Genomic DNA, 22,580 nt, shown 5'->3' on the forward strand with positions numbered 1-22,580 from the left:
ATAACTATCATGCATGGAGAAACGAAATAAAGAGTAATGAAAAAGTTAATAATCTTGAATGAACTATAGATCGTTGATGGTCGTGATTATAATATACGTTCTGAATAATATACGCTAGAAAACGTGATGGAGAAAGAACGAGTCGAGTGCTAAAAAAAAAAGGTGGGCGAGGAAAGAGAGAGAGGGAGAAGAAGAGTGGGAGGGAAAGGGTGGAAGAGGTGAAAAGAGAATTATAAAAGCTACCACGCGACTACGGACTCTTCTGCTAACGCTAATAAGTCTGCTAATAAATATAATTAAAGATAATTAAAGATCTTTTTTCGCCGATAGAATTTTCACGTTAAATGCACTCATTATCGATCGTGCAACGATGCGATGCGGCGATTTCCGGTACACGTCGAGGACATAGAGAGAGAGAGAGAGAGGTTCTTCGCGCTCGAAATGATCTATCGGATATCGATCATTTTCTTCATGGTTGCGTTCACGCACGATTATCAAAAAGACATACTTAAGCAGATTAATCGATTGGTTTACTGCTCTCTTCCTTTTTGAATATTTCTCTATTAAATTATTGATCATCTTAGAAGATATCATTTCATAAAATGAAATCTCAAAGTACGACGATTAAATAAAAGTATAATAAATGCATGATGAGAAGAAATATATAATTAAATGAAGACATTCGTTTTCTTATTTTTTTTTTTTTATTTTTTCTATATTTTTAACTTCTAATAATTCTCGAAAATCTATAAAAATGCTCGGTATATTAGAATCAATTTTTGGTTATTTGTTTATTCAGCCATACTTGTTTATCGATCTTCTTCTATAATTATTTATACGTAATATAATCAACAACAAATATCGCCCTCTGAAATTAAATATCACTCCATATGTCGTCGGATAATGTTGCTTGCAAGTGGCAGTCTAGAAAACTTTCTTTTAAAAAAAAAAAAAGAAGAGGGAAAAAGCCCCGTGCGCTATGCAACATTGTTATACATTCATGTAATAATGTGCAATCTATGCGTAGGCGTACAAAAAAAAATGTTGTCTTTTTCTGATAGATGGCACTCGCAAACAATATTATCGGCAATGTATAAAGTAATATCTGTTTTCAGGCACCATATTAAAAATAATTTAATATATAAATACTGAAAACAAGAAAAAGAAAAGAAAGAAAAATAATTTTGCGTCCTTTATCCAAATGAAAGATTTTTTAAACTAGTTTCGAAAACAAAAAAGAAAAAGAAATGAAAAAAAAAATCACTTCGCAAATGGTTGGCGAAACCTTCGTCTCATTTATTTCAAGTTTTCTCTCGACCCTCGTTACATAGTATACACAGATACAGACACAGACACATACACAAATACAGACATCTACAGAACGAGCTCGAAATTCATTTTATTCTCGCAAAACGATTCGTCGACGTCCTCCTTTCTCGTTTACCTTAGCGAACACTTTCGCATCTTACTCCGGCCGAACACTTTCCAATCCGTTCGTAAACGACAAAGGCAAATTAGAGTAATTTATTTGTTCTGTACACATTTAACATTGGTACATCTAAGAAGAAAATTTTCTTCGTTCGTTTACTGACAGTATATTTAAACGTATACGTTCCATATATGCGTTTAATATTTTTCACTGCAATAAAAAAAAGTGCCAACAAGGGAAAAATTATCTTACCCAAACCAATGCAAAGATGAAAAAAAAAATGAAACAATAAATAAATAGTATTGTATAATTCGTGTAATCTCAAGAAGTAAAGAGAGAGAGAGAGAGAGAGAGAGAGAGAGAGAGAGAGAGAGAGAGAGAGAGAGAGAGAGAAACGACGATGACGATTTGAAATTTATCGCGTCTCACCTGCTCACCTTCTCGTCCTTCGCTTTACCCGAGTTTAATGAGCGTCGAGCTTTAATACGATTCATGAGAAATTTCTCCGATTCCTTATTCCAAGTCTTTTCTTCGTACTTAGATATTTTTTATTTTTTAATTATTTTTTCTTTCTATCTTTTATTTATTTATTTAATTATTTACTTATTTATTACTCTTTTTTTTTTTTTTTAACAAATCGTATGGACGTTAAAGCAGAGTCACTATTAAAATTCTAACGCTTCCATCTTGTATCCTTATCGCCCTTGACACTCAACACGCGTTCGTCGAAATTCGTACACGCTCGTTCGACTTTTCTGTTTCTTCAGCCAACCGTCATCCAATTATCGATGACATACTTGTACATACATACATTCATACACAAACACACACATACACTTATAATGATAAATAAATATGTCGACCTTTGAGAGTATATAACTTTTTTTTTTCTTTCTCTCTTTCTTTCTTTCTTTTTATTTATTTATTTTTTAATTAATCAAAATAAAAAATCGATACATACATACATACATACATACATACATACATATATATATATATACATATATATATATATATATATATATATATATATATATATTTCCACTCCAGCTCGATATCTATCTCATTTCAGATGATTCCAGATTAATAATAAAGAACAAAAGACAAAAGAATGAAAATATATACGTACGTATGTAATAAAAACAGAAAATATTAGGAAAAGCTGGAAGGAAAGAAAGTTGCACTTTACGTACAACAGAGTAGAAGAGAATAGAAATAGATGTCTAGGGAAGGACGAAAGATAAAGACAGATAGATAGATAGATAGATAGATAAATAGATAGATAGATAGATAGATAGATAGATAGATAGATAGATAGATAGATAGATAGATAGATAGATAGATAGATAGATAGATGAAAAGAGAAAGAGAGAGAGAGAGAGAAGAGTACAAAGAGAGAAAGAGAGAGAGAGAGAGAGAGAAGAGTACAAAGAGAGAAAGAGATAGAGGTAAAGGGCGAACGCGTGGAATGGCAAGGTTGGCCTTGATCGAAACTCGGCCGCATCCGAGCGGAAGCTTCATCCCCTATCGGACAACCCCTGCTCTCTGTAAATCCATGTACCTTTCCACTCTACCCCCTACCCTTTACAAAAAAAAAAAAGAAAAAGAAATGCGCGCGCGCTCTCACTCTCACCCTCACGCACGCACGCTATCTCTTTCTTTTTCTTTTTTTTTTCTCTTTCTTTTTGTTTTTGTTTCTTTTTTTCTTTTCTCTTCTTCTCCTTCTTTGTTTGTCTATCTATCTATCTGTCTATTTGTCTGTTTTTTGTCCTTTTTCTCACTCTCGCAACAATTCGTCTTACTTTTTCGTGATAACGATAACGATTGTCCTTTAAAACTGGCATCTACTCTACTTAAAAGATTGAAACGCTTTTTTCAGTATATACCTACGTACCTACCTACATACCTATCTACCCCGAAGTGTATTAAACGCAGAGAGTAACCTCTTTTTTTTACCCCCATCCCTTTCCCTTCAAGCTCTCCTTTGTAAGCTCTTCGAGATTCTCAAACGCTTTATCGCTTCTCCCTCTCCCTCTTTCTCTCTCTCTCTCTCTCTCTCTCTCTCTCTCTCTTTTTCTTTTTCTATTTCTCGTTTTAGACTAACCTCGGATTTTTCTTGAACCTTTAAATAACAAGACATAGTTCCGATTTTTCTTTATTTCTCTCTTTTTTCGTATTGATATTTTCTATTTTTCATTTCCTTTTTTTCTTTTTTTCTTTCATAGGTCCGCTAATAGTAATACCTTGCAAATTGTTCTATAATATTTGCAATAATATTCAAAGAGATCGATCGAAAGAAAAATCGATAATCTCCATTAGATATCTTTAATGATCGATCTCGATTAGTCGACGCGTTCTAGATCTAGAAGAACGAGGAAGCTTGAAGAACTTGGCATTCTACCAAATCACTGATGTCATCTAATCGACGTTTTGCAGAGCCGTTTTTTTTTTATGCTCGATAAGCGATTCTTCGTCATCTTTCTCATCTTTTTTTTTTTTATAATCTTGCCTAAACAAAACAATTCGATGAATTATAGAAGAAACGTTTGAAAAAATCGCGGCTTCTTTTCTTTGTGTTATGTATAAATTTGTTTTGACAACAAAGCCGTCGCGAATATTTCAGATAGTCGTCTTCCCTCATATAATGATAATAACAATAATAATAATAATAATAATAATAATAATAATAATAATATATAATAAAATAATTTAATCGAGTATATTCATTCGAGAAAATATATATATTTATATATTTCGATATATAATATATTTGTTCTACTTCGATTACATTGAAATTACGTGAACGATTGAAATATCGAAAAAAGAAATATTATTGTTCAAAATAATCGAATGTCTTGTGTATGTGTATATGTGTATGTGTGTGGGTGGATGTGTGTTATACGAATACTATTATCAGCAGAAGTATTTAAAAAAAAAAAGAAAGGAAACGCGACTTCAATTTAACCCTACAGTTAAGACGAATGCTCGGTACGACCTCGCGCTCAGAGATAATTTTACCCCTTTTTGTGCCACGAGCTAATGGTTTCCTGTTAACGTCAGCCCTTCGTTTCGATCCGAAAGCTCAATTTCCCTTTTATATTCATACCAGACAACCTGGAAATTATCGAATGACTTGCTACTTCTCACAAATCCATTGTTGCGAAATAACAAAAGAGATCTTCTCAAGATTTTCTATATCTATAATACCATAATGATCCTTTTTCAACCTCATTATTTTAAATTATAATCTCTCGGCCATCCATTAATAATCGATTCTCGATCGAGGCTTTTATTTATAAGTTTTATCATTTAATCACGATATTTATAAAAAAGAAAAAAGAAAAACTTTTGTTATATTATATCGTGAAAGAAATTTTTCCATAAATTTATAATCTACAATTTTATTAAAAAAAAAAAAAAATGAATGAAGGATTTTCTATTAAATAATATTTTTCTTAACGTTCGTTAATACCTTCGAATGTTTGGTAGAAGAAAAGAAAAAAGAAAGATTCGTTAAAAGAATAAAAGAATAAAAAAATATACATACATACATATATATATATAATACCTCACTTATATTAATAACAACACTTGTGAGTTTGTTATTAAAAAAAAAAAGTATAAAAGAAACACAAGAAAATTTAAATGGTTGCCTTGAATGGTTGCAAAACTCTTAGCCAATCATGGACCGCTACGAAGAAATACGAGCAGTGATTGGACGAAGTTCGTTCGAGATATCGTTCGTAAGGAATTCCCGCGAGTGTTCGATAGTAACTCGATAATCGAAAAATTCGGAAGCACTCGTAAGCACTCGCAATAAGTCGTGTTCGTCGCGAAACATCACTTTGTTGCAACACGAGCGCAACTATCGTGTAACGAGGTAGAAAGATCTTTTTTGCCCTTGCGATCATTTGATTTTGGCATACCAAAAAAAAAAAGGATAAAAAAAAAGGGAAAAAAAAAAGGGAAAAAGAACAAAAAAAATTCGAACAAGTTACAGAACGCCGATGGACTTACAACATTGTGCTACGAACTTTGGACACATCGGATCTTTGTAATAAAGTGTTGAGACTTAACCTAACAATTTGAAATTCGATCCAAATCGAATTAATTAATAAGTATACCTCGAAACGCGGCTCGAATCTAGTTTTCTTTCTTATTTTGATCGTTCGACGGTGTTTCTCTCTCTCTCTCTCTCTCTCTCTCTCTCTCTCTCTCTCTCTCTCTCTGTTTCTCCTCTTTCTCTCTCTCTCTCCATCTCTCTCTCTCTCTCTCTCCCTCTCCAACTACAGTGTATTTTTGCGTGTATATGTGAGTGCGTGCGTGAGTGCGTGCGTCGTGTATGCGTGTTACTGTATACGTAGTGCATGTACAATCGTATGTGTCCTACGTTTGTGTATATATATATATATATACACACACACATCATACGTACACACATATATAGATATATATGTATGTGTATACAGCGTGTGCCTGTGTCGTTTCTTGGTATACGATTCATGCAATAGTGCAATTGAAACGCAATTGAATCGTAGTTGTGAAAAAGTATTATACGAGATAGCTCCATCGAAGGAGATCCAACGACCCTAAATTTAGTGGTTAAGACGTGTTTGCGTTGCGTGAAAAGATCGTCTCGTTGATTCGATAGAATATAAGAGAAGGCGGAGCCTGGCAAAATTTCCTGGCACGATCGACGACAAAGGAGGCAAAATTTCGACGATTCACGGTCTATGAGCGCCAAGGGCCAAGGGGACCCTGGAGAAGATCACGCTTCCAGGTGTCATCTATCGTTCTAGAATATTTCCTTTGCTAACTCCCTACTTTGACCCTCACTTATCTCTCTCTCTCTCTCTCTCTCTCTCTCTCTCTCTCTCTCTCTCTCTCTCTCTCTCTCTCTGTCTGTCTGTCTGTCTGTCTGTCTGTCTGTCTGTCTGTCTGTCTATCTATCTATCTATCTATCTATCTATCTATCTATCTCTATCTATCTATCCATCTATTCATCTATCCTTCCATCTATCTATCTATCTCTCTCTTATGGGTTACCTTCGTTTCTCTATTTTTTACTTCTCATTCGCGTTTACACGCGTATGTCTTCTTTTATATGACGTAGTTTCTTGCGCACACTAGTTTTCCCTATATCTGTATTTTTCACCCTCTCTCTCTCTCTCTCTCGCGCGCGCGCTCTCTCCCTCTCTTCTTCTTACCCTCCCTGGTTCTCTCTCATCCTTCTTCAAAGCCACGGAATTATCTATTTTTAGCGCTTTGTTTTGGTACAACGACTCGCTCTTTCTCGCGAGAGCGAGAAGTCCATCGCGGAAACGATCGTACCTTTGCTTGTATCCTTGAAGTCCAGTTTATTGTTTTTCTTCCCCCTACTTTATTTTTGTTTGACATTTTGCTATAAATTCATCATCTCGTATATCTTAAAAATAAAGATTGTATTTTGTAATTACTCGTATCCACTTGGAAAAATAATAGTGTAGATTCGAATCATTGATTAATCAAAAAGAGAAACACGATAGCAGGCTTGTTATTGAACCGAATGAAACAATGAAGAAATGCTTTGATTTTCTTAGGGTAGGAGCGGAAAGCCCTTGCAGCGATATGAAGCGTGCAGCTGCCAAGAAGCTTATTGAAAGGTACTTTTATCAACTTACCGAAGGATGTGGTAATCCTCAATGTAATAACCAAAACTGCGCATCCAGTGGGAAAGTATGAACTTTTAAATATTCTATTTTATCTAGTACAGTTTCTATTATAAAAACTTTTAGATAACTATTAACTTATATTGTTGAAACAGATTACAAATCTTACGCCAAATCAAGCTGCGGCTCAAGCAATTCAATTGTTCTCTCAAGAAGCTCGGCTATGCGATGGCACTCAACCGAGTAAAGTTGCTAGAACTACTTTAGAGCCGGGTCCTGCATCTTTGGCTAAGAGTCTACCTGTAAAAAATGTAAATCCTACTTGCTCGGATGAAGGTACTATATTGGCAGAGTGTAAAACAGCCATTTGCTTTCTTCTTGATTCTGTATATCGGCAAACATCAACCACCGAAGATAATCTCAATTCTATCAAGATTGATAACATACCTAATACCGATTCTGAAATAGAATTAGAGAAAAGAAATAATGATAGTCTTCCTTCCTCTGATATTATTATTTTGGAAGAAAAATCAAGTAAATCTTATTCCAACTGTAATGAAGAAATTTCTATGAATTATTCTAGTTTGTGTTCAAATACATCTAATATAACTACGAATGAAGACAATCTATTACAAATATTAAGTAAACATAATATTCGCATTCCAAATTTTAAAATTGATCGACCAAGAAAGCAGACAATTCAATATAAAAAGCAGCATAAACAAGTAACTCGTAGTAAATCAAAGAAGAAAATACAACAAACAAGAAAGACAAGAACCATTCGGAAAAGAACCAGTAGAAAATTCTATACACGCAATTCTGTTATAAAATTGTTAATACTAACTTTATATCTGAAATACTTGGAAAAAGAAAGATATACAAAATATTATTTTTCGAAATGATTTAAGAATCCCAAGGATTCTTTTTTTATCTCTAATTTAATTTTTTATTTATATTTGTAACAATTTATTTATGCAGTATAATTACTGTGTCAATCATTAATAAATATTTTATCACAATATATTTTGTAAAGCTTGTTTTATATGCTTGTTAGATTGATAAAGAAAGCAAATGGTTGAATTGAAACTAGATTAAAAACTATTAATAAATAAAGAAAAAGAAAGAGAGAGGGAGAGAGAGAGAGAGAAAGAGAGTAATGTAATATAATTAATTTAATTATAACAGGGAAATCTGAACCATATCTAACCGAAGCCAAACTTCTGGATATAATAAATAAATGTAAATCAGAAGGAATATATTCGTTATTGATTCATACTTTGGGAGAAGTATTTTCTTCTAGAGAAGCATTAAGCCGAAGTTTCCAAAAGACTGAAAAAAATGACTCTCCCTTGGCTGCACTTCTTGACAGAGCACCTGATAATCTTTTAAGGCCACCTGCAGATTTGAACAAGGAAGCAGTTCGTTCGTTACAAGGTGAAGATAAAGAAGAAGATAGTAGCGATCCATCTCCGACAGTTCCTCCTAACGATGACGATACTAGCGTTGATTTACTTGCCGTTAGAAGAGCATTTAAGGCATTATGGACACTTCCAGGTATATTAAAATTATAATTTTCTTTTATTATAAATAATATATGTGAAATATATGACTCCTATGTAAATACTCCTCCTAAATAAAGATTTTTTTATTTGTTTCAGGGGAAGCATTTGAATCAGCACTTGTAAATGCACTAGTCACTTTAGCGGATACCATAGAGTTACATTTAAGAGTATTTGGCAAAACACCTTCCCATAGCATGGACAGTCTCTTAAATGTATTCTTAATAGTATTTGAAATTCCGATGTTGGGAAATAGTGAATATCTTGAACTTGCGCTTCATATGCTTTGTAAAGCTGTCAGCTGTTTCCCAACGTTAGCTCAAGCAAAATTAGCTCGTGTATGGGCCAGACATTGTAAGCCTACATTGCCTAGCCTTTTACAAGCTCTTCAAGAATTAATTACGGTGAAGGTATTCTGATAATAACGTATAGTCTTTTCCAAAATTCACATTTGACTTATTTCAAGTCTTAATATCATTTATCTCATTTATTAGGTAATAAGTGGATCATTTTCACGCGATTACTGCGTTCAGGATGCAGATACTATCACTGCTCCTACGAAAGTAATGAGGATTCTCTATTACGCTAGCATGTTAGCCGGAGAATTAGATAGCAGTGAGTTAGCCTTGAACGAAGATGGGGATACAACAAAAATTGACAAATCTGGCCCGTGCAAAATGACGTCACAAATCCCACAGGTATTAGAATGACATATATGCACTCGTATAAAACAAATGCAACAGTCCAATAACGAATTATATTTATTTAGGATCCATTAGCCAAAGAATTAGGAATTTCTGCATTGGATGCTCGCAAACCATTCATATCTTTCACCGATTTTTATAACGAACCACTGAGCGATGCTATCGAAATGGATAAAGATTTCGCTTATTACAAGAGTGAAGAACCTCAGAAATTTAGTTTTATGAATTATGCTTTTATCCTTACACCAGCCACAAAAACTTTGGGCCTATATTACGACAATCGTATAAGAATGTATAATGAGAGAAGAATGAGTTTCTTACAAACTGTCGTAGGACAACCTACCAATCCATATCTTAGATTAAAAGTAAGTCATACAGAAGGTACGATCTAATGCCACTTAAGAATATTTCTAAACCGATTGGCGATATATCTACATAGGTACGTAGAGATCATTTGATAGATGATGCTTTGGTCGAATTGGAAATGGTAGCAATGGAGAACCCGTCGGATCTTAAAAAACAGTTGGTTGTCGAGTTTGAGGGTGAACAAGGTGTTGATGAAGGTGGTGTATCTAAAGAATTCTTTCAATTAGTTGTAGAGGAAATCTTCAATCCTGATTATGGCATGTTTACAACTCAGGTAATATTAGATAGAAAATAATCAATTGAATATACACAATATTATTTATAACATATTCTGTGATTGTATAGGAAGACACACAATTAACGTGGTTCAATCCAACATCGTTTGAAAGCGATGCACAATTTACACTGATAGGAGTTGTTCTTGGATTAGCAATTTATAACAACGTGATATTAGACGTACGTTTCCCAATGGTAGTTTATCGGAAACTACTGGGTAGAAAAGGAGGATTTGCCGATTTAGAAGACTGGAGTCCTACTTTATATAGAACATTGACAGAATTAATGGCATATACCGAAGATGATATGTCGGATACATTTATGCAAACCTTCCGTGTTGGTTACAAGTATGTTTAATCATACTATTTACCTATTCGTTTAAAGGTACATACAATTTTTAAATAATAATATCATTATTTTTACAGAGATGTATTTGGTTCAATATCGTTCCATGATCTTCGCGAGAATGGTGATGAAACATATGTTACGCAAGAAAATAAAAAAGAATTTGTAGACCTTTATGCAGATTTTTTGCTAAATAGATCAGTGGAGAGACAATTCAAAGCATTCAGACGTGGTTTTCAAATGGTCACGGATGAAAGTCCACTTGCCCTACTTTTCAGACCAGAAGAAATAGAACAAGTATCTATTTATCATTTCAACTGTTTTCAACGATCCTTAACGGACTTGAAAATTTTATTAACCAAAACTCTTTTAGCTCGTTTGCGGTAGTAAGATATTTGACTTCGCGGAATTGGAAGCAGCGACGGAATATGAGGGTGGTTATACCGTTGACAGCGAAGCAGTACGTAATTTTTGGCGGGTAGCTCATTCATTACCGCCAGAAAGTCAAAGAAGGCTACTTCAGTTTACTACAGGTAGTGATCGAGTGCCAGTTGGAGGGCTTTCCAGGCTTAAGATGGTCATTGCTAGACATGGTCCAGATTCAGACAGGTATGAAATTTGAAACTTTTTATGTATATTGGAAGAATAACCTAACAAGGAAAGAGTTAATAAAAGAAAGAAAATTTTGGGAGTCGAAACAAGTTCTCAAATTAAAGCGAATCAGAGAAAATATAAGCGTGCCAATCCTAGTCGTTGATTTCAAGCCGTTCTATAGTTATAGGATCACAAAGATACATGAATAATATTTCTACACGAGTCACATTGATTGATTCTTGTACCACTATGCGTATGACTCGTGCTCATTACGAACAATTTTTCTGTTATGATTACTCCGTCATATGATCCAAACGTTGTTGTTATTTCTCTACGTTATCTAGTTACTTTTTATATATCAATTACATATCAATTTAAAATTGATCTATCTTTTTTTTTTTTTTTTTTTTTTCCAGATTGCCCATTGCCCATACATGTTTCAACGTATTGCTTCTACCAGACTACAGCACGATTGAAAAGTTACAAGATCGTTTATTAAAAGCGATCAACTATTCGAAGGGTTTTGGCATGTTGTGAATGTGTACCAAAGCTTCCACAATTTATCTACGCTATATCAAAGTGATGAATTTGTTAAACACATCAGGATATATCCAAAATCTTTCTATCTTTAAAACCGATCACATTACACATGGACATATTTATTATGTAATTATGTTCGAAAGATGCGCGCGTGTGTGTGTATGTGTGCATGCGTGTGTGTGTGTGTGCGCGCGCGCGTGTGTGTGTCTGTGCGCGCGCGTGTAATCGCGAGTGTTGTTTCTGTCAACAAGAACAACAATAAATCGTCCGAATAACAACGCGCTTCGAGCACCTCTCAGAATCCATTGTTATCGATTCTCCTTTCCAGGATTCTTCGCTTAGAGAGAACACACATGCACATAAAACACAAACCAATGAACTCTTCTCGATAGTGATAGGGTATAATTGGAAATTGTTACGTGATGATGCTTTTCAGATTTCATTGGCACCATATTAGAGTACTATGTGCTTTGGCAAAATAATTATAGCTGATTTATAGATTATCAAATTATCATTTCTCGTATCCTCTTAAAAAAAAAAAGGAGGAGGAAGAGGAGGAGGAGGGGAAGAAAGAAGAAGAAACGAATTGAAAGGAAAAAGTACTATTCTTTCCCATTATCCTGGAGGTAAAAGCGATGACGTTCGATTCTCTAAGGCTTGAATTTGTACGAAAGCAGCGAATATTATATACAGCTTTTTCTTGCTAGCCAAGTCGAAGATCTTAAGTTAACAGTGAAACGCTCAAAAGAGACAGATATAGTGAAAAGCGACTGTGATTGTGTGTGTGTGTGTGTGTGTATGTATGTGTGAGAGAGAGAGAGAGAGAGAAAGAGCGATTAAGAAAAAGAGAGAGAGAGAGAGAGAGAGAGAGAAAGAGTCAAGTCGAAAAAATCGACTACGATCATAGAAATAAAAAAAAAAACTACAAAAAAAGGAAAAATAAAAATAAAAAAAGAAATAAAAAGAGAAAGGAGGAGGAAGGGGAGGAGGAGGAGGAGGAGGAGGAGGAACAAATCTAGTGTTAGCTGAAAATGTAGTTGTGTAACGTTGCAAAAGCCGAAAATGACCCTGAATGATAATGATAATAATAATGATGATTATCATGATTATGATGATGATGATGATGACAATGATAGTAATGGTGATGGTGATGATGATTATGATTATGATGATGGTGATGATGGTGATGATGATGATGATGATGATGATGATGATGATGATGATGATGATGATGAGCGATATTGCGTGATCACTATTATATTATAATATAAAACATACTGTATACAAAACTTTTTGTAACAACGGAACGTAAAGGTGTAAGAAGATCGTATAGCCGTCGTTGATAATTCTTACGTGTTTGTATGTAATTTTCGTTCTCGGATTTCTTCTCTCTTACATCCATGTTTCTCATCCCAATGGGCAAAAATGAAAAAGAGAAAAAAAAAAACAAACGTAGTCTGGAAATACAAGGATTCAACAATTTGTATAAACATTTATAATATCAGCAGTTCTTTTCGAAACCCGAAAATATCTGCTCCACTTGTCGGCTGTCTTATTGTTAGTCACGTGACAATAAAGTTCTATTGAGAAAAAGCTAATTATATATACATTATGTATGTGTGTTTATATATATATATATATATATATATAATTCTTTTTGTCATTCGATAGAAAGATCATATCGACTATCATAGTAATTCGTCAAATTAGAATTTTGATTTGTTTATTTTTTGTTTTTTTTTTTTTGTTTCTAAAATATATCGCTTGATGTCTCACGACTTTCCATTTAATTGCAAATGTTTTGTTTTTTTTTTTATGTGTATATATATATACATATATATACATACATATATATGTATACACATATATATGTATACACATATATATTCCCTCTTTAAAAGAGTTAAAATGTCAGTATTAATGGACAAAGGGCTCGATTGAATTTAATTATTTTTATGTGTTATCTCGTTTTGACGCAAAATTTTCTTATACATTCTTATTGCTAGATTAAATTTCGTTATGTGGAACGAGACTAATTTCTATCGTAGTCCTAATGATCCAAGGATGAGGCAATTGCAAAGAGTATCACGATACTCTCAGGATTCTTCGAACGAAACTCAGAGAGAATGTTTGGATGAAATAATTCAACAATCCGTTCGTAATAAACATTATTTGTGATCATTAATGTAAACGTTAAGTATTATTTGACAATAATCGATTTTTAATGGATTTAACATTAGTATCTGTCGACAAGCGAATATTATGACAACCAAAAGAACAGTTTTACATCTTCTACGATCTCTAATGGTTTAAATCAATCCGATAAAGAAAATAAATCGATAAAAAATCAACCAAGTTCGTGGAAGCAAGAAAAGTCAGGAGATTGGAAATACGAAAAAGAAGAACTTTGGCAGACGATAGAACAATCTTTGAATGATAAAAGTTCGACTCAAGAAGAAGCCATAAATTCGGATATCAAATATAGGCATCTTTACAGCATACCTAATTACAATAAATTTCAATTCGATGATCCTAGTGATCAGGAATTAACAGGTATGTATTAAACCAGTTACTTACAAAATATGAAACTCGTTAATTATTTTTTCTATTTTATATATTCTATTTTGTATTCTATTTGCTATTATATAAATAAATCTATCTTAATCTTCTATAATATTTATCTTAATCTTTACAGATGATTGCGACTTTAAGGATCCTAATGGTCTTACTATCAATAAAAAGCCAAAGACACTTTTATTCAATATAAGAGAGTATTTAGCAAATTATCAAGAATCCAATGGTATTCCACGCACGGAATATCCTTTTACGGATCTTGTTAAGGTCATGGGTCAAGCAACAGGTCGATCATTGATTGCTCTGCTTTATGTCATCATTAATACTGCCCCCATTGTCGAAGTAATAAAAACCATATCGCAACGCAAAACTTTGGAAAGTTGTTGATAAGTTATCGATTTTAAATAACAAAATGAATTTTGCTTTTTTTTTTTTAGATATTTCTCTATATCCTACGATTCATACTGGACAAATTGATCTACATAAAGAATACTAATGACATACGTCAAATGATGATCAAATACGTAATACTTGGAATACAATTACTAAGCATTTACGTTTGTTTAACGTTTATATTCGGTTTAATTGTTTTGCCAATTGTATACATGGTTCTTCATATAGTAGCAAAAATTTTATCGTATAATTATTGATTAGAGAGAAAGAGAGAGAGAGAGAGAGAAAGATAGAGCCGTATCAGAATATGTGATATCTTTGTTGTGTTTGATGTTCTGTAATTAAATATATACATACATACATACATATATATATATATATATATATATATATATATATCGTAATTTTTTCTCAATATACAATTATTTTTATTTCTTTATAGTTAATAATATGCCAATTAATCTAACGAAGAAGAATAAGATCTAACAACAAATTTCTCATTATACGAATGACAAATAACAATGAGATAGTTAATTTGTTATCGCCAATAATTTGTACGAGTATCATTGTTCGACAGTCTCATTGATTGTCTCACATGTTTTGCAGTTTGCAAAACGTCCGAATAAAAGTAAACAAAAAATAAATAAAATGAAATGAAATAAAAACGCATAAATGAAAACGCGATATATATACATCTATAGAAAATTATGAATAACAATGTGCGAAATAAATAATAATTAAGGAAACAGAAGTATTTCGTTCGGAATGAAACAAATAGTAGAATGAGAGAGAAAGAGAGAAAGAAAGAGATATTTAATTTAAGATCATTCCTATGATCAAGAAAAGCAAAAAAATTAACAAGTTAGAGGAGTCAATGTAACTCCCAGTACTCCAACCACACTCGATTTCTGTTTTCAAGACATTGGAGAGTGACATGTTATTTTTGTTCATGCAAAAGGTCTCTCGAATATCATCGTCCCAGCCATTGTCCCAGCAGTTAAATTCGTCGCCTTCCTCGCGTTCGAAATTATTAAATTCCCCGTAAGAATTGCATCTATCTTCTTGATATTGTCTGTGCTTTCTCTGCCACATTTCAATCCATCTGGATATAATTTTATCATTATTACTTATATGTATATATAATATATATATATTATATATTGTTTTTTATATTATATATTATTTTATATATATATATATATATATACACACGAGCCGAATAATTATGAAAGTGATCTAAATCATTTCAGATATTAAATTAATATACATTTTATTACGCGCTATTTAAACAATTTTCAAAATTACGTAAAAGAATTATTTTACAATAATATATATACTTATATTTTTTTTCTTTAAAAATATAATAAATATATATATGATAAAATTTAAAATATAATAAAAATATAATATATATATTTATATTTTTTTTGTTTTCTTTTTCTTCTTTTTTTCTTTTTCGTCTTATTATAGAAAAAAAGATAATTTATAAATAATTCACAACGTCATACAGAATATTTTTCAAAACATTTTCATTAGAAAAATATATGTAATTTAGAACACTTTCATATATATGCTATGAATCATTACTTCAATATATGAATCTCACCCGATATCGCAATCACAATTCAAATAAGTTCCAGCTAGTCTGAGCTTCATTAGAAATTGTTTTCTCGGTAGACCAGGTTTATGACCAGAGGACGGATTATGAAGCGTTCTTGTATCGGTATGGTGAAGGTCAATCGTTATGTTCCTTACCCATTCAGCATTAATAAACATCTCTTTTGGCACGCTACTTACGCTGGTATTATATAATCCAAAATGTAAATGAGGATTTCTTATTCCCTATAGAATTACGATTGAATAAGAGAATAAATTTATCAGTTATATCAATTAAAATAATTAAATATAATACAAAAAAAAAAGATATATTAAATACTAACGCGTAATATGTCTGAATTAATAACTTTCAAAGCTTTCCCAGTGAGCGTGATATTATACAATTTGAATGGAAATTTTCCTTTCATTTCTTTCTGCAAATCCGTCTCGTTTTCGACCTTTAATAATAATAATAATAATTATTTTATTTACAAATATAAATAAATAATATAATAAATATTATAAATATAAAATATAATTAATAAATATAATAATATAATAATTTATTTTATTAATAAATAAAATAAAAATATAAATAATAAATATTATAAATATAAATATTAAATAAATTTTTTATATACTTACATCAATCAACAAGTCCCTTAAACCATGATTGTACTCCAGAATATTTGGAAAATTGAAATTTTTTAAACCCGTGTAAGCTGTTATATATAATCTACGTAATTTTGTTGCCTTGCAAAGAGCCCCTGCCTATAAAATAATACAATTAGCGTTATCTTTAAATCTTATCTAAATGCAAATTTTTATAAATAAATATTTTGCTATGAAATAATTTTTTTCTTGTTAAAAAGAAGAAAAATCGTACTTCGAACGTCGACAAAGATAACCATCGTATGTCCAACTCTTCAAGGCTATCCGCCACGCCTAAGAAACTCGTATTGGTGATGGCCGTGATCGGATTATTAGCGAGATTAAACGTCTTCAATTCTGGTAGTGTGTGCGTGATCAAAGGTACCACTGTTAAATCATTGTAACTTAGATCCAAGTAATGCAATGATGTTAAATTCGATGCCATTTCGGCTGGTATCGAAGCCAATTCATTATGTGCCAAATATAAAGTTTGTAATCGCGTTAAAGGTAATTCTGGTACCTGAAAATGAAATTTTAAGCATTTCTGATTTTTTACAAATATTTTTCTCTTATAAATTAATAATAAAATTACGATAAAAAGAAATATAAATATTTGTCAACGTGCAATCATACTATATTATACTATTTTATAATCAAAGGATACTCATAGGCAATATTTTATATGTTTGATAAAATATATTCCGATATATTTTCTTCCATTTATCATTCTTTCTCTTTCTATTTTGTTGCCTATATTCATAATAAAATACGTACGCTCAATAAGGAAATGTTACTTAGACCAAGATAAAATAATGTATCCTCCAATCCGTGAAAAGTTCTTCCACGAGTTTCTAATATCAATTGTTTATTGTGACTTAAGTCAAGATGAGACAAATAAGGTAAATCGGAAAATACTCCGTCGTCCAATCTAACTAAACGATTATACGAAAGATCCAACCACGTTAATCCCTAAAAAAAAAATAAACAAATAAGCGATATAATATTATCAAAACTTGATATTCGATAATAAATACAGCATTCTCTACAATGTTTATAAATAGCAAAGCTAAGAGATCAAAGAGTGAAAAATAGATTATAAGAGATAGAGAGAGAGAGAGTCGGTCTTACTCTCAATCTGAAAATAGCATCGGTCGTGTGAATGCCTGACAAAGTATTCCAAGACATATCTAAAATAGATAGACTCAATGCCGCAGAGATTGACATAGTCTTAACAGGAAGTCTCATAAATTGATTGTGCGAGAGATCAAGACTCTCGATGATGGCATCTGTGAACATATTGTCAGGTAGAGTTCTCAATTTGTTATGAGATAAATCAACGATACGTAATTTTTTCAATGGTCTCAACGCCTCAGCCGGTATGTCAACGATATCGTTCCACGAGAGAAAGAGAACCTGTAGATTCCTCGTATTTCTAAAGCAATCGAAATCGACCTCGATTAAATCGTTGTGACTTAAATCGAGCCACTGTAGATGAGGCATGTTGCCAAATATTCCTTGAGTTACATTAGTCAGTTGATTATGCGACATGTATAAATGACTAAGAGAATATTCCACTGGTTTAAAATAGTATTTCATAATGTCGGATATATTATTATAACTGAGATCTAAAACTTTGATGTTGGCTTGTACGTTCCCACCGACTGAAACAAGAAATATATTTTGTTTTCTTCTTTTTTACATTTTATATTATATATATATATTATATATTTATAAATATATTTATATTATATATATAAATATTTATATATATATAAATATATATAAAAGAAGATAATATCTAAAAAGTAAGAAGCAGTAGTATTTATAGGAAAAGATTTTTTTCTCGATGATCCTACAGAATCTATAAAGGTTCTAACTAATTTTTTATTTGATATACATACTTGTAGTTGGTGGTGTAAAAGTCGTACTGTTAATCCACAATTTCGGTATCTGGTTATGGCTAACATTGACTTTGAATGAGGATAATGTTCCGACTTGATCGAATGAAGTGAGATCGAATTCGTTCAGTTCGTTATAAGCCAAGTCAAGAAATTCGAGGTCTGGTAAATTCTTGATATAGAACAAGTACATATATATATATATACAGCATTAGTTTGATTATATCGTATTAATATAATCAATCGAATCGTTACGATAAATTTACCTGAAATGCTTCATCAGTAATATCGTTGATTTTATTACCACGTAAATCTATATACTTCAAACGATTCATATTCATAAAGGCACGTCTCTCGATTCTCTTAATGGCATTATCCTCCAAGTTAATCGTCGTTAGGGACAACAAATCCACAAACGTATGAGTTTGTATGCTCTTTATTTGATTATATGCAAAATTTACTTCCTCCAGCATTGAATGTATGTCACCCTGAAATGAAATTAGGTTCAATAGATTAATACGATTAAACTAACCAAGATTAAAATAGTGGTGCTTCTTCACGAAAAGAGATCGAAGAAAAACATTTTATATCTTTATCATATTTTATATATATATATATATATATATATATATATATATATATAGAGAGAGAGAGAGAGAGAGAAAGAGAGAGAGATTGCAAACAACGAAAATACCTGAAAGGTTCCTTTCGGAATTGCATCGATCTCGTTATCCTGTAGCTCGATACGTTTTATTCTTTTTAAGAAATGAAAAGACGTATCGGGCATCGATTTAATTTTGTTATTGCTAAAGTCAAGATGCTGGAGATTCGTTAAAGATTTGAATGGCTTGTTTGGTATTTCAGTAATAGTACTTGATAAACCATGCGATATTCTCAAAGTCAACAGAGAATTACCAACCTAAATAATTGATTGTATCTATTAGGAACGTATTTTCTTTTTTGCTACAAAAAAAAAATCGAATTTGAATTGTTGTTTTTTTTTTTACCTCAGAAAAAGCATCATCCTCGATACTAGAAATTGAATTTTCGGAGAAATCCAAATATTTAATTCCACGAACATGCGTGAACGCATGATTCTTTATAGTGTTCAAATTACTTTGGATTATATGCAATTCCTTGATGTCCATGCCAAATTCTAAAAAGTTTTCTGGCACTAACGTTGGCTCTGGCATTCTCGAAATTGATAAGAATCTTAAATTTCTCATTTGTCGTAAATCTTGTAAAGATATAACAGTATTTTCCTTTCCACTTAAATCCAAGTTATAGAGAGAATATTGAAAACCGTTGAACACTTCGACTGTCGAAATGAAATAAATTAGTTTAGCGTTCTCATGTGTGTGTGCATGTGTATTGTCTACATAATAATGATATAATTTATTAAGGTAATTATTTATTAAGATAATTGGAATATTATTTAAAATATTATGATTATTACATATATATATATATATAAATATATATTACAATATATATTAATATAGAATACTATTATTTAATATATTAATTTACTAAGATAATTTAATTTATAAGTTAATATCAACATATTTAACTTACCTGGTGAAAATGTATCTATTCGATTGTCACGAAAAATAAGCGTACGTAAAAAGTCAAATTCTTGAAAGATATGATTCTGAAGGTTGGTTATATTATTTCCAGAGAGATCCAATAATTCTAGAGAAGTTTCGAGGCCTGAAAAGTCAGCCGAATTAACATCGATCAAATTGCAATCGCTAAAGTACAATTCTTTGATTCTGGAATCACGGAATGCTCCGCTCTGCAAAAACAAAAAGAAATACATATATTTATTATCTCGTCTGAAAGATTTTGTATGGTATATTCCGTGTTATCGGTAAAAAGGATTTAACCTCGATCACGGCCAAGGGATTGCCATTTAAATAAGTTTTATTGACTTTATAAAAATGTTGAAAATCGGTAGGCATTAATGTAGCGATTTGATTATAATCCAATCTAAGAATATCCAAGGACATTTGGACACCCCTTAATTCAGGCTCTTGAAGCGGATGAAGCATTTTCGAGATTCTATTGTAGCTTAGATCAAGAACCTTCATACGTTTCAACGAGGACAATTGGGCGTATGGTATATAAACCAGCTGATTGTCATTCAAATATAGATGTGTCAGCTTAGCCATGCCATCTCTAAACACGGACGCATCGATCTCTTTCAAGGTATTCTCTCGTAGATCAAGGATTTCTAATGACGATAAACCAGCAAATGCATCGGCCGGAAGCTTTTCAATCGCGTTACGACCAAGACGAAGGATTTGTAACGAATCCTCGAGCCCACGCCAATTTTCCGGCGCTATATTCGATATTTTGTTACCTGAGAAATATATTTTATTAATAACTATCTCTAGTTCTCTCATAATTATCATCTATCGATTATGAGAGATTGATAGAGAGAAAAAAAGAAAGGGGTAAGACAAAGGGAAAAAAATACCTGTCAAGTCGAGAAGACGTAATTTTTGCAAATGTCTAAATGACTTGTTGGGTATTTTAAATAATCTATTGTAGGGTAACTCTAGCTCCCATAACGATCTCTCAAGCCCTAGGAAAGCTTCGTCCGGGATGTCGGCCAAGGGATTATGTTTGATTTGTAGCTTGTAAAGACCTACGGCATACGACATTGTTCGGACAAGGAATAATTTAATATTATTGTAATGATATATTCGTAATATCATTATTAATGGGAGATCGATTTTATAGAGACAAAATTATCATTTTTTTATACCTGTATTTATGAGAAACTGTGGTTGCAAAAAGGTCAGTCCATTGTTTTCCAATTGAAGCATAAACACTTTCGATGAATTAATAGGTTGAGGTATTCTTGGCATTGGTACATTGTAACAAGAAACTATTCCAAGATCCGGTATTGCTTTTGAACATGTACAAAGAGGATTGAAGAAACAGGGTGGATATTGAACTGGTAACTCGTGGGTTCGAACCATCGAAGACCAAACCATCAATAATAGGGTCACTATCAGCATCGCGTAGCCCAGCTTCATGAAAGTCAACAAATTCTGAAAATCATTTACGCTACAATCGTTAATATCTATTGATCATTCGTAATTAGACAGTTTTTTTTTCTTTCTTTTCCTTTTCCTTTGTTTTTTTTTTTTTTTTTTTTTTTTTTTACTTCAACATACAAACGAATAAAATTGAGAAGCAGAACGTTCATTAAGAAAACAAAAAAAAAAGAAAAAACTTATTTATCCCTCACCTTCGTTCAAATAAAAAATACTTAATAATAATAATGCGTTCTATTTAATAAAATTAACTTGAAACTAAATAAAAATCTATTTTTCGTTAAATTCATAGTTTCTAATGAATTGGTAATCGAAGAAAACGTAGGAAAATAATTGAATCGAGGTGATAATTATAATCGTTACCATATTATCTGAGTAACTCCTGCTATACCAGAGACCACTTGTTAAAGATTTAAACCGGATACCACCTCGTACACCTCAAGGGCCAAAAAGGATATTCTGACTGATATTCACATTGACTGATAGTCAACTAGTTACTACTGCCCTACTGACTACACATAGTCGGAAGTATTCTCGAACGAGATAGGGCTTCAACGATGCGTAGAGATTTACAGTGCTTCTCTTTACGCGATTAAATGCTACGATATTCTATTAGCTCTTTGGAAACGAAAATAGTTGCGTAAAGAGAATAAACCTTCTCTTCTTTAAGAGTTTCGATAAGCATTATAGTCAAGAAAAAATAAAAAACCGTGTAGAACTTCACGCTCGAACGTTTTATATATGTATATATGTATTCCATGTTTATCAAATAAATGAATAAAGAATATATATTGATCTTTCTTTATGCATTGAACTATTATACTGGGTGCAATATTTAAATTGAAATAATTTAATAATGGAATAGTACATATGCATTTACAAACAGAATAATAAAAAGAAAGAAAAATATGATCGTAAATATGCAACTCGTTCGGCGATTTT

General features: G+C 31.9%; 3 protein-coding genes across 9 annotated transcripts; 2 read left to right on the forward strand and 1 right to left on the reverse strand.

The window, feature by feature from the left end:
• The first annotated feature begins 5,232 nt into the window (after positions 1–5,232).
• Positions 5,233–12,251, forward strand: LOC122637182 (ubiquitin-protein ligase E3A). 6 transcript variants are annotated; one of them, XM_043829168.1, is made up of 13 exons: positions 5,233–5,309; positions 6,081–6,209; positions 7,009–7,144; positions 7,233–7,413; positions 8,263–8,631; positions 8,736–9,046; positions 9,131–9,334; positions 9,406–9,705; positions 9,780–9,980; positions 10,052–10,329; positions 10,408–10,624; positions 10,701–10,936; positions 11,338–12,251. In XM_043829168.1, the coding sequence occupies exons 2-13, from the start codon at positions 6,163–6,165 to the stop codon at positions 11,456–11,458; spliced, it is 2,601 nt and encodes an 866-aa protein (XP_043685103.1). In that variant the 5' UTR covers positions 5,233–5,309; positions 6,081–6,162; the 3' UTR covers positions 11,459–12,251. The 6 variants fall into 6 exon arrangements, with proteins under 6 accessions (XP_043685103.1, XP_043685107.1, XP_043685105.1 ...); XM_043829169.1 differs by lacking the exon at positions 5,233–5,309 and adding an exon at positions 5,346–5,483; XM_043829172.1 differs by lacking the exon at positions 6,081–6,209 and having other exon boundaries at positions 5,289–5,309.
• Positions 12,252–12,324: 73 nt separating this feature from the next.
• Positions 12,325–19,245, forward strand: LOC122637183. Of its 2 annotated transcripts, XM_043829175.1 has the most exons (5): positions 12,325–13,615; positions 13,702–14,014; positions 14,157–14,377; positions 14,473–14,717; positions 19,220–19,245. In XM_043829175.1, exons 1-4 carry the CDS (start codon positions 13,481–13,483, stop codon positions 14,683–14,685), a joined length of 882 nt encoding a protein of 293 aa, XP_043685110.1. In that variant the 5' UTR covers positions 12,325–13,480; the 3' UTR covers positions 14,686–14,717; positions 19,220–19,245. The 2 variants fall into 2 exon arrangements, with proteins under 2 accessions (XP_043685110.1, XP_043685108.1); XM_043829173.1 differs by lacking the exon at positions 19,220–19,245 and having other exon boundaries at positions 14,473–15,093.
• Positions 15,221–22,349, reverse strand: LOC122637181 (chaoptin). Its single transcript, XM_043829166.1, has 16 exons — positions 22,002–22,349; positions 21,344–21,632; positions 21,053–21,223; positions 20,460–20,935; positions 20,149–20,368; positions 19,581–19,891; positions 19,268–19,492; positions 18,840–19,061; positions 18,577–18,745; positions 17,804–18,336; positions 17,450–17,644; positions 16,911–17,195; positions 16,670–16,795; positions 16,369–16,482; positions 16,035–16,270; positions 15,221–15,530 (listed from the first exon to the last, which is right to left on the reverse strand). Exons 1-16 carry the CDS (start codon positions 22,002–22,004, stop codon positions 15,242–15,244), a joined length of 3,864 nt encoding a protein of 1,287 aa, XP_043685101.1. The 5' UTR covers positions 22,005–22,349; the 3' UTR covers positions 15,221–15,241.
• Positions 22,350–22,580: the final 231 nt, after the last annotated feature.

This window comes from Vespula pensylvanica, chromosome 24 (genome assembly GCF_014466175.1).
Source record: "Vespula pensylvanica isolate Volc-1 chromosome 24, ASM1446617v1, whole genome shotgun sequence".
Lineage (NCBI taxonomy): Eukaryota > Metazoa > Arthropoda > Insecta > Hymenoptera > Vespidae > Vespula > Vespula pensylvanica.

What these genes read in the sequence shown, in the direction of transcription:
- LOC122637182 (XM_043829168.1), top strand. Translation starts at nt 6,163, where the DNA reads ATGAGCGCCAAGGGCCAAGGGGACCCTGGAGAAGATCACGCTTCCAG. An exon ending in TCCTACTTGCTCGGATGAAG is followed by an intron (nt 7,414 to 8,262) that starts GTACTATATTGG and finishes TAATTATAACAG; the next exon opens with GGAAATCTGAACCATATCTA. An exon ending in AAGAATTAATTACGGTGAAG is followed by an intron (nt 9,047 to 9,130) that starts GTATTCTGATAA and finishes CTCATTTATTAG; the next exon opens with GTAATAAGTGGATCATTTTC.
- LOC122637183 (XM_043829175.1), top strand. Translation starts at nt 13,481, where the DNA reads ATGTGGAACGAGACTAATTTCTATCGTAGTCCTAATGATCCAAGGATG. An exon ending in TAGTGATCAGGAATTAACAG is followed by an intron (nt 14,015 to 14,156) that starts GTATGTATTAAA and finishes TAATCTTTACAG; the next exon opens with ATGATTGCGACTTTAAGGAT. An exon ending in ATACTGCCCCCATTGTCGAA is followed by an intron (nt 14,378 to 14,472) that starts GTAATAAAAACC and finishes TTTTTTTTTTAG; the next exon opens with ATATTTCTCTATATCCTACG.
- LOC122637181 (XM_043829166.1), bottom strand. An exon ending in AATAGATACATTTTCACCAG is followed by an intron (nt 19,892 to 20,148) that starts GTAAGTTAAATA and finishes TCATTTCGACAG; the next exon opens with TCGAAGTGTTCAACGGTTTT. An exon ending in TTAATTCAGACATATTACGC is followed by an intron (nt 16,271 to 16,368) that starts GTTAGTATTTAA and finishes GTAATTCTATAG; the next exon opens with GGAATAAGAAATCCTCATTT.